Raw genomic sequence first — 11,603 nt, forward strand, 5'->3', positions numbered from 1 at the left:
GAGGTCGCGTCCTCAGCATGGACATTGAAGTCACCCAGGACTAACAGTCTAGGGTGCTCCAATGCCCAGCCTGATACGGCCTCCAGCAGGGATGGCAGGCTATCGGCCGGGGCGTTAGGTGGTCGGTACACCAGCCAAATCGCCAAACTCTCCTCGGCCTCCAGCAGCAAGCCGACACATTCAATGCCCGCAATCTCTACCTGCGGGAGCGCCCTGAAGGAGTAAGCCTCCCGAATGAAAAATGCCACTCCTCCCCCCCCGCCCCCTAGTCCGTGATTGATGGAGGACCGAGAACCCCGGCGGGGCAAGTTGGGCGAGCGCAACCGTCTCGCCCTCCCGCACCCAGGTCTCGGTCATGCACACCAGGTCTGCTTGCTGTTCCAGTATGAAGTCCCGAAGGACTTCAGCCTTGTTGTTAATTGACCTGGCGTTGCACAGCATCAATGACGGAGGGGGGTTTCCAATCCTGGCCCCACTGCCAGCCACCCTCGGGATGGGTCGTAGGCTGGAAGGACCTTTGCTGGACAGCAGGGCTTGGTGATGGAGAGGTAGACCTGGCGTTGCACAGCATCAATGACGGAGGGGGGTTTCCAATCCTGGCCCCACTGCCAGCCACCCTCGGGATGGGTCGTAGGCTGGAAGGACCTTTGCTGGACAGCAGGGCTTGGTGATGGAGAGGTATGCCATTTACTAATTGGAATGAGTTGCTAGGGATGCCAGCCTCCAGGTGGGACCTGGAGATCCCCTGGAATTACAGCTCATCTCCAGACTACAGAGATCAGTTCCCCAGGAGAAAATGGATGCTTTCGAGGGTGGGCTCTGTGGCCATTGTACCCCACTGAGGTCCCTGTCCTCCCCAGGCTCCATCCCCAAATCTCCAGGAGTTTCTCAATCTGGAGCTGGCAACCCTATCCCCCTCATCCCCTGCCAGTGGCCAGGGGGGACCTGTCAACCCTAGACTTTTGCCTGGGATATGGGATCTCCCTTCCCCTGCTCAAATCCCCTCTGCTGGATCACTGTAGGGAAGAGGGGGGGTAACCGTGTAATCGGGGTTCATTCTTCTTTTCTTTCCACTGGGTAGAAGTAGATGGGGAAGAGACTATATGGTGTTGGATCCACCTGAGGCCTATCCCTCTCTTTCAGGAACTGGAGGAGCGGTTGATATTGACCCACAACGAGTCCGAGGAGCTGTGATCCCAAGGATTCCTGTTGGCTCCACAACTCCTTGGCAGGGCCCCTCTGTGGCGGGGAAGGGCCCAGGCACCAGTCACCAAGGTGAGCGAGAACAACACAGTGAAGGCATTTTTCTCATTCCCTTCCACCTACCTTTGCTGGACAGCAGGGCTTGGTGATGGAGAGGCTAGACTCAGTGGCTGGATGGTCCTGCTTTTGAACCAGACTTCCATCTCTGTCACCTCACAATCATAACTCCTGGGGTGTGGTCTCCAGCTATACCAGAATGAAGTTTCTTATATGATTACCTCAGATAAATTGGTGGTAGTAGTAGTAGTAATTAGGCATTTTCACTGTTCAAAGCACTTTGACCTTGTTGCAGTCTTACCACAGGCAGTGTTCCCTCTAAGCTGAGTTCGTGTGAGCTAGCTCACAGTTTTTTAGCCTCCAGCTCACACATTTTTGTCTTAGCTCAGGGAGGATGGCTCCAGAGCAAACTAATTTATGCAGTAGCCAAATTGCTCGCTCATAGCTTTAATATTAGAGGGAGCATTGCCATTACCACAGCCATGGAGTCTTACCACAGCACATAGTGCAGTTTAGGGCAGGGGTGAGGTTGAGACAATATGGCTTGCCAAAGGCCACCTATTGTGAAGACGTTTGAACTGGAGACCTCCCAGACACTTCCTTGACCAGAGCCAGGGCATTCTCCACCCTGGCTCCAACCTGGTGTAACTCTGTGCCAAATAACATCCATGCCCTGCAGGACTTAATGCAGTTCCGCGGGGCCTGTAAGGCAGTTCCGCCAGACATTTGGTTGAGGACAGCGACAGTTTCCATCTATCTGGCACACCTCGCCTCCCCACCCCACCCCGCCCCGTGAGGCAGTAACGCAATTGGAAGTTTTGCGTCATCGAGTTAGGCCAATCACTGTGTTTATATTGTTTTAATTGTGGATTAATATGTGAAGGTGAATTACTGTTGTACACCACCCTGAGCCCTGTTCCACACGGAAGGACAGTTTAGACATGTAATGTAATAAATAAAATTCCATCTCTTTATCCTGCTTCTACACCAGCTCCCACCTGAGGAAAGGCAGGATGACTCAGGTCCCCTCATATCCACTTGAGGCAAGCAGGGCGTGCGGAAAAGGTCATTGGAAGCTCTACTGAGAGAGGAAAGCTAGTAGTATTTCCCCCTCTGCTTTGAATTTTGTCTCAGATGCCATGTGGGGAACCCAGAGCTGCCCTAAAGGGATTGTTTCATAGGCAGTGGAAGGGGGTGGTGGTGGCTGGTTATATTGAGCCCGGTGCCCTTTTCAATCAGGATAATCTCTTCACACGATTAGCAGCACTAGCTGTCCAGGCCTGGCTGTCTCTTTCCTTGTGGGCGGTTGCTCAACCTGTTTCTTCCTGGTTGACTCTGCTGGGTTTGTTTCCATGAAGACAAACAGTGTACCTATCTAAAAGTCCAGGAGGATTATTCGACAGTGTGGGCTACTGGGTTGCTTTTGGTGATCTTCTCCCCGCCCGCCAGACACATAAGATGCACTGTGGAAGAAGATATTAAAGTCAATGCTGTTGTGCAAGCGAGGCCTTCAAAGGGAGCACCCTAAAGTTGCCATCTTCTTTTTTTCTTTCCAAGCATGGATTCTTAGCTTTTGACAGGCAGAAATCCAGCAGGTGAGGCTTCCCTCCTCCACTCACTCCAACCACATCGCTGGAAAAGTCACACATCTTGAAGATACAAGAGGCCTGTGGGGGGGGGGATGGCAACAATTCAGGGCTCTTTTTGTAGCAGGTACTCATTTGCATATTAGGCGACACACCCCTAATGTAGCCAATCCTCCAAGAGCTTACAGTAGCCCCTGTAAGAAGAGCTCTGTAAGCTCTTGGAGGATTGGCTACATTAGGGGGTGTGGCCTAATATGCAAAGGAGTTCCTGCTACAAAAAGAGCTCTGTATGGGATCAAAACCAAAGAGAAGCCCAGTGGTACCTTAAGACCCAGACCCACAAATCTCCTGCCCCTCCTGGGGGGTGCGGTCACACACACCAGATAAAACGGGGGCAGGGGGGGGAGCAAGGCTATTTCTTCCGGAGGAATTTGACCCACAGTTACACGATCACACCTCCCTTTGAAGCTGCGGGCACAGCCCGTCAGTGTGTGATCAGACATAACTGCAGGTGAGTCTTTTGTGTGTGTGTTTCCCATGTGCTTAAATGAGGAATCGATGGACCGCACCTCCGCACTGAGGGCTCCCTATGGAGTTTGCGATGATGCGCATACTGCGAGGGGGGGGAAACAATGGCACAGAGTCGGAATGGCCTGATCAGACCATCCTGATGGCATGAGAGCACGCTGGAGCAATCAGAAATGGGAAAGTCCATCCGTGGCTCTTTGCAACCCGTTTACTACTGGATTTCCCCCCGGTGTCATAAGAACACTGTTGGATCAGGCCAATGGTCCATCCAGTCCAACACTCTGTATCACACAGTGGCCAAAAATACCAGGTGTCATCAGGAGGTCCACCAGTGGGGCCAGGAGACTAGAAGCCCTCCCTTTTAACTCTGCTTCTGCAGCGGAGCAGAACGGGTTGCCGATGGCTGCGGGGCACTTCCCAGATGCTGTCTGATCGCGCCCTTTAAATCTGCCTGGCATTCGCACCTATGTCGGGTCTAATTGTGCATATGATCGCAGCCTGGGTGTCCTTTTATGCACAACCAACCCATGTCCCTCTATCGTCCCTCTGTCTGTCTGTGCCACCTTTAATCCGTCTACAGCCTGTACTCTCCCAACCTGAAGATGAGCTCCTTTCCCCACCTGAGCTGCTTCATCCTGCTCCAGCTGGGCTCTGGGTTCTTTTTGTTTTAATCTCTTGCTGTCCTGTTTCCTCTTATTCTTTTTTTTGTGTGTGCGTGTGTCTCTAGAGAGCCTGGGGAGGGTAGTTTCTTTGCCAAGGAAACAAGCCTTGACACAGCTGAGGTACGCCGTTGTTTGCTTCCTAGTGGTTGCTGGCCTGTTGTGTCTCCACTGAAAAGGTGGCAGAGCGGAGGCAAAGCGAGCCCTGGCGCTCTCTGTCTCCCCCCCCCCCAAGTTTTTGTTGTTGTTCAGTCGCACAGTCGAGTCCGACTCTTCGCGACCCCATGGACCAGATCACGCCAGGCCTTCCGGTCTTCCGCCGTCCTTTGAAGTTTGCTCAACGTCATGTTCGTTGCATCGATGACACTGTCCAACCATCTCATCCTTTGCCGTCCCTGTCTTCTTTGACCTTCAATCTTTCCCAGCATCAGGGTCTTCTCCAGTGAGTGCTCCCTTCTCATTTGGTGGCCAAAGTAGTTGAGCTTCAGTTTCACTACCTGGCCTTCCAGGGAACAGTCAGGGTTGATTTCTTTTAGGATTGACTGATTTGATCTTCTTGCAGTCCAAGGGACTCTCAAGAGTCTTCAGCACCATAGTTCAAAAGCATCTATTCTTCGGCGCTCGGCCTTCCTTATAGTCCAGCTCTCGCAGCCATACATGACTACTGGGAATACCATTGCTTTGACCATGCGGACCCCCCCAAAGTAGCAATTAAATCTGAGTTTGACTGTTCTTTCAGTTGTGCCTGCTCATCCACTTAGATGGCTAGATGGGCTGCTTGGATTCCCTGCTACCCGAGCTGGGGAACGTGGAAACCCTTATCTCCTCCCCCTGGGCCTTTTTCTCAGTCCCTTGCTTATTATTCCCTTCAGGCTGTGTTTGCTGGAGTTTCTTCAAGATCCTGAATTTCAGAATTACCACCACCAAGTCCCACCTAACCCCAGCAGAGCAGGAACTTCCTTGTTGTCTGTAACGTTGCTTGTTGTTTCCAAAAGTTTGTCCCAGACTGTCTGTTTGGCCTGACCTGAAGGTTATTTCACTGTCCGCTGTCACGGCTGGAAAAAGCAGGTTCCCTCCTGCTGCTTCCCTAAAGCCCTGGCCTATATCCCACCAGCTTATCTCTGCAGTGGTCTTGCCTTCTCAGCCTTTCACCTGTCACTTCCCTGCTTTGCCTCACTCAGCCTTTCATTATCATCATTATCTTTCTTAAATATTTTCCGGCTTGTCCTTTGTTTTATGGTTCCTGCCTTGTTTAGGGTTTTCAGCCGCGGCTCAGTGGTAGCGCGTCAGCTCGGCATGCAGAAGGTCCCAGGTTCAATCCCTGGCATCTCCATTGAAAAGGACCAGGCACTAGGTGATGTGAAAGGCCTCTGCCTGAGACCCTGGAGACTCTGAGTAGACAGTACTGACTTTGATGGACCAGTGGTCTGATTCAGTAGAAGGCGGCTACGTGTGTGTGTGTGTGTGTGTGTGTGTGCGTTACCCTGCTAAACATTGCCAGGTGGTGGGGCAGCGAAAGGAGAGGAGGTTAATCAGTCGCTTGGGGGTCAGGCACCTGCTGTTTGGCAGATGGCAGCGGAAGCCTTAATTTGGCTGCTGTCGCCTAAAGTTGAGAAGGGGGAGAAATAGTCATGTGGTGCCTCCACACCCTGCCCCTTTCCCTCTCCCTTCCCACAAGATGACTCAGAGGTAGAAAATTGCTCGTCACATAGAAGGTCCCAAGTTCAATCCCTGGCATTTATAATTATAGCAAAACCAGAAGAGGATCTCTTTGCCTGAGACCTTTCAGAACTGTCAGCGATCACTGAGTGGAGACTAGCGATTTCCAAACTGTTCACCATGAGTGAACTCTCAGCATGCTGCAAAGTAATACATTAATAATGAAATGCACCCGTGAACTCAACATGCTCTCCTGCAGATGAGGTTGCCTGCAGCATCTCTGCATGATCAGGTGCTCTGATTTTGCTTCCTTCTCATCTCCCACTGTTTCCATGCACGGGGGGTGGGGGAGTGATAGAATTACCCTCTCCCAAACAGACACAGCAGAAACACCCAGTGTCTATGGAGGCAGCCTGTTATATCCCTGTATGAGTTGAGTTTCCCTCCTTCTAGCTCAAAAGGCACACCCAGAAGAAGGGACTCATGCTGAGACGTTGGGAGTGAATGGGCTGCATTGTGGTTGGGGTACTCCATACTCACACTCTGTAATAGTAAACTTTTTCCAATATAAGAGTGAAGTATGTGTCAGATTTTAATTCAGGAAACAGTGGGTTTCAGGTTTTGTAGGTTCTGAAAAGACTGGTGTAAAATATTTGGGGTTTGATAGATCTGAACACTGCTCTGATTCAATATAAGGTGCCTATCCCTCAGGTTTCCATACTGCCCATAGGCTTTTAAGCATATTGGGAAGGGGCGATGCTTAACAATATCTTCACAACTGTAAATGCTGTAACTTTGCTGTTTCTTTGTGCATGTGATAAAAAAAGTAGATTCTGGATAAAGCCAGAATGGTATGGAATATGTCTAAGAGTAATAATACATACAGGAAAGGAAATTTAGATCCTGCACCCAATGTCGCATTCTGTACGTTTTCTGTGCTTGGGTATAATGCACCTGACCCCGGTCCTGCCTTCTCCTGGGCAGCAGTGATCTCTTTCATCTTTTCTTGCTGTCCTTGAACATCCGTTTGCTTCTTTCTTACTGACAGATCCGGCCGGGACCCGTCCTCCTGGGCAGAGCTTTGCTGCGCTAGCCACCCCTTCGCCCCGCCTTCCGGCGACTCCTCGGCGCGGCCTGATCCGGGTCACCACGCAAAGAGCCCTGCAGCACCCACAGCTGGCCAGGCCGGAGCCCAGCCTGCCAGCTCTGCAGCCTGCCTCCAACCCGCCCTGCCCACGCCCCGGCAGCGCCTGCAGCCAGTTTCTGCCCAACCAGACCTTGCTGCGGTGGAAGGACCTCGAGCGGACACTGAGCTTTGCCTGGGCCCTGCACGTCTACGGCTCGGGGGTGCTCTTCCTCCTGCTCAGCCTGTTGAGCTTGGCCTGCCTGGTGGGCTCCCTGGCCATGCACGTGCCACATCTCCTGTGTGTCGTGGGTGCCGGGGCCCTGCTACTGGTGTTCGGGGTGCTGCGTGCCACGTTTTTCCTGGTGGACCCATACGGCTCGCGAGGCTGGCTCCCCTCTCGTGCCGTGCGGGCGCTGTACACGTCCCCCTTCCCCCTGCTGCTGAGTGCGTTCGCGGTGCTTCTGCTCCGCCTCCTCCGCCAGGCCCACCTGCAGGTCCTGCCCCCAAAGCTGCAGAGCCTGCTCTTCTTGGCTGCCCTGGGGTCCGCGCAGAGCATCCTCCTCCTGGCGGCTGACCTGCTCACACCTCCCGTGCACCCAGCCGTGGCGGTGGGGCTGCACACGCTCTCCTGCGCTGCCGGTTTCTGCCTCTTGCCCGTCACCATGTTTGTGTACTGGCGGCTACGGCACAGCACAGCGGCCGAGGGCACCCCCGAGCCAGGAGTATGGAGCGGCGCGTGGGTGCTTCTGGGGAGCAGCGGGTTGGCGCTCCCGTGTTGTGGGCTGCAGCTGTACGGGGTGCTGTGGCTCTCGGGGCTGCTGGGCCGGCCCGACGTTTTCACCTGGGGCTGGTGGTTTGTGCAGTTCTGGTTCCGGATCGGCGAGCTGGTCCTCTCTTTCACCCTGGTCTTCTTAGCCTGGCAGGCCCTGTGCCAGCGGTACGGCAGCTCCGAGCACTCCTGCTGGACCAAGCTCACCCGCTACTTCTGTACCTACCGCAAGGCCGAGGCACCCGAGTATCCCAACAACTGTTACGACTGGACCGGAGGGGTCCTGGAGAAAGTGCCCAACAACGATATCAGTAAGAGCTTGATCTGGAACCCGCCTGCCAGTGGGCGCCTCTGGGCCCTGAAGGACAGCAACGAATTGCGGGCAGTGGCCGTCCAGGGTTCCAGCCCCTCCCCGGTCCACCCCGTCTACAGCCCCAAGTGCCACAATGCCGCAGCCGCCACCATGGGCCGCTCCTACACCAGCATCTGCTTTGAAAGGGATTCGGTGCTCTCCCTGGCCGAGCTGGAGTTCCGGCCCCCCTCGCCCATCAACCTGAGCCGCAGCATCGACGAAGCCCTCTTCCGGGAGCATCTGGTGCGCGACTCCATCTTCCTGCGCTCCAGCCTCCACTTCCCTTCCCGCTTGGCCCGCCAAGATTCGTGCTCCTCGCTGCGCGGCGAGTGCTCTACCCTCTCCCACGCGGCGCAGCCTCTGCTGGCACGGCCTCGCCGGAGCAGCGACCCGGACTGTCTGTACAGCCTGGCGCGGGCCAGCTCGATGGGCGAGCTCACCACGCAGAGCCGGGGCCTGGCCAGCGAGCCCCCAACGGACACCTCGTTCGACAGCTTCTCCCGCACCTCCTTCTCCCGGGCCTCCCTCAAGATCAGCTGGAACCCCTGGCGCCATGGCCTGTCCTCACCAGAGAGCCTGCCCCCGGAGGAGCTGCCCAGCCAGGCCCAACTCCTGCCAGAGGACCCCCCTCCGGCTCCGTCCAGCAGCGCGCCCAACTCTGAAGGCGAGGCCAGGAGGAGTTTCTTGGCTCTCAGCAAGCAGGTGGATTCCCGCAGTCTCTCCAGTGACACCATTGAACTGTGAGACCGGGCAGTGGGGCTCACCTTCCCCTTGTGCCTCGGAGGCACCAGCGTGACTGTGCGGGGCAGGAAGACCTCCCCGAGCGGGTTTGTTTCAACGGCTGGGGCCCGGAAGACTCCACTTTCCTTTTGACAAGCCATGGGGCTGCCCCAACCGAGCCTAATTCCAGCCGTTCACATGATGGCTCCAGATGTGGTGCTGGGTCCTTCCTGTAGTATCAGCCACACCCCGGGTCCAGTCACCCAACCTTGTGTCAGCCACATATGTAGGACCAGTGAGCTACTGTGACCAAGCTGTTTAGTGCCTGCAAGTCCAAGCATCTCTCCCCGAATTTCCATAGACACCTTTGTGTCCTGTGTCTGGCGTACCGGAAAGAGAGATGGACAGAAATCTGGAAACCCTCCAGTTGCCGCGTGGATTCTGGGGAAGGGAGAAGGGTAGCCAGTCCCGAGTCTGGAAGAGGCCTGTCTGCAGCTCCACCTCCAGTGCCCGTCGGCCCATCCTGCAGTCGCTGTTTGTGCTCGTAGAGACACCCCCCCCCCCCAAACAGATCCCTTTAGAGAGGAGGCTGAGAAAGGAAAAACAGTTGCTAGGAACCGCCAACGTGTAATGGCTGGCAAACAGGGCGGCAGTGGTGGCAGGGGAGGTGGGACGCTTGGTTGCTCAGAGAGGCAGAGCCCGCACTTTGCATGCCAGGAGTCCCAGTTTCCGTTCTGGGTATTTCCAGACGAGGGGATCTCAGGTTAGCAGGGCTGGGGGAGGGGAGGAGTTCTGCCTGAGACCTCAGGAAGCCTGTGCGAGATGGGCTGAAGGGACCTGACTCTTTGTAAGGCAGCTTTCACGTGACTCTACGACAGTGGTTTGTACTGTGAATCACAGAACTGAGCTTTGCACTTCAGACTCCTTAGTCCAGCATGTAGTGGTTTATTCAGGTGCTGGAAAAGGTCGTGTTTCATTAACTGTTTTTAAGTTTCTAGGTCTCATGGATGCAGAGGAGAAACAGAGGAGGCACGTACCTACCTTACCCCTTTCACCAGTACCTGCAGTATGCTTAAAGGTGCCCGGGGAGGGGGGGGGGCTTCTTAGCTCTTCGAGGCTCCCTTTTCTTTCTTTAGGCTGATCCTGCATTGAGCAGGGGGGTTGGACTAGATGGTCTGTACGGCCCCTTCTAATTCTATTATTCAGTTCTATCTACCTCTGTCTGCCCCTGTTCTATACATATGCCTTCTAGCACCTCACTCAGTGGGTCTTAGGTCACCTCCTCCTTTTGTCCCTCGATTTTAAGATCTGCAAATAAAGCCCACTCCATCAGTAAATAACAGCCATACAAATCATTTGTGTTATGTTCCAGTGGCTGAATAAAGGGTCTTGGTTCCAGATTTTTTTCCAAAAAAAATCAGAAGTTTTGCCAGCGATTACTTGAAGCCAGCCTGGCCAGATGTTGTGTGTGTGTGTGTGTATGGAACTCGTGTTGGGTGGAGTGTACATCAAAGGGAGACTGTGGCTTTTGTTAGACTGGGGCTCCTGGTAAAAGCACAAGTTTTACTTGCCTGGGCTCCATCTGTCCCCTGCAGTGGTGGGGGAGGGAAAGGGTAGAGCTGCCCAGAACTGTGGAATGTCACGTGGTCCATTGTGCCAAAATGAAATAAAACCTTCTGTCAAAAGGATATCATCCTGGCTTCCGGTCTGGTTCTTAGCTGTTGCTATGAGAAGCTGAGAGGCTCCCACAGCACCCAGCCTTGGGGGTAGAAAGTGGATAGGGCTGCCAGGTCCCCACCGGCCACTGGTGGGGGATGGGGGGGTAGGGTGGCCATATCCAGGTTGGGAAACTCCTGGAGATTTGGGGGTGGAGCCTGGGGGGGACAGGGACCTCATTGGGGTACAATGGCCACGGAGTCCACCCTCCAAAGAACCCATTTTCTCCGGGGGAACTGATCTCTGTAATCTAGAGATGGGCTATAATTCCGGGGGATCCCCAGCAGTGTTCCCTCTAAGCTGAGTCAGTGTGAGCCAGCTCACAGGTTTTTAGCCTCTGGCTCACACATTTTTGTCTTAGCTCAGGAAGGAGGGCTCCAGAGCAAACTAATTTATGCAGCAGCCAGATCTCCTGCTCACAACGTTAATGCCAGTAGCTCACAGAGTAGAATTTTTGCTCACAGAGCTTAGAGGGAACATTGATTCCCCAGGTACCATCTGGAGGCTGGCATCCCTAACAGTGGAGGTGTGTTCCATGGAACTTGTGGGAAATGGGAAAGGCAGTTTCCCACAACAGAATTTTAATGTTTTCCCACACCGTGAGGATTCTCATACTGACAGCAGGGTATCTACGCTGGAGTTTTCTGTGCACTTTCTCTTGTCAGCCACCATTTTCTCTGCATTCTTTCTACACTGTGCCACCAGGGGGCTTAGCGATGGCTTTAAGAAACGAGCAATTTGTATATTCTTATGGGGGGTGAAGGTGACATGGTATAGCTCAATCTCGTCACATCTCAGAAGCCACAGTTGGTTCTTGGGTGGGAGACCACCAAGGAAGACTCTGCAGAGAAAGGCAATGGCAAACCACCTCTGCTTCTCACTTGCCTTGGAAGCCCTTTGCTGGGGTTGCCATACTTGACAGCACTTACATATATCGTTAAAGAGCTATAACAGTTAACTGTTTTTTAAGACACCTGCCAAAACCCTTGGGACTGCATTCTTGCCGAAAACATCACAGTAACCAGGTCTGATGTGGAAAGCCTAGGGAATGGGACCATTAGAGGATAATGTTGTGTGGCCGTTCTCCAAAATAGCACTCCAGTCTGGAAACAACATGAGATGGATCCACTCAACATGAGATGGTTTCACTCGATCAACGAAGCCACGGTCCTCAGTTTGCAAGACCTGAGCAAGGCTGTTCACGAGAGGACATTTGGGAGGACATTAA

The 11,603-nt window shown here is 53.8% G+C and overlaps 1 protein-coding gene across 1 annotated transcript in view; it reads left to right on the forward strand.

The window, feature by feature from the left end:
- Positions 1-9,214, forward strand: part of PRRT3 (proline-rich transmembrane protein 3) — a 14,719-nt gene extending 5,505 nt beyond the window's left edge. Inside the window, exons 2-3 of the mRNA XM_015421541.1 lie at positions 1,144-1,275; positions 6,741-9,214. Coding sequence (XP_015277027.1) covers positions 1,144-1,275; positions 6,741-8,683 — 2,075 coding nt within the window. The 3' untranslated portion in view covers positions 8,684-9,214. The remainder of the gene's footprint in view (positions 1-1,143; positions 1,276-6,740) is intronic.
- The last annotated feature ends 2,389 nt before the right edge of the window (positions 9,215-11,603 follow it).

The sequence above is a fragment of the Gekko japonicus genome, unplaced genomic scaffold (genome assembly GCF_001447785.1).
Source record: "Gekko japonicus isolate JY-2015 unplaced genomic scaffold, Gekko_japonicus_V1.1 scaffold1237, whole genome shotgun sequence".
Taxonomy (NCBI): Eukaryota; Metazoa; Chordata; class Lepidosauria; order Squamata; family Gekkonidae; genus Gekko; species Gekko japonicus.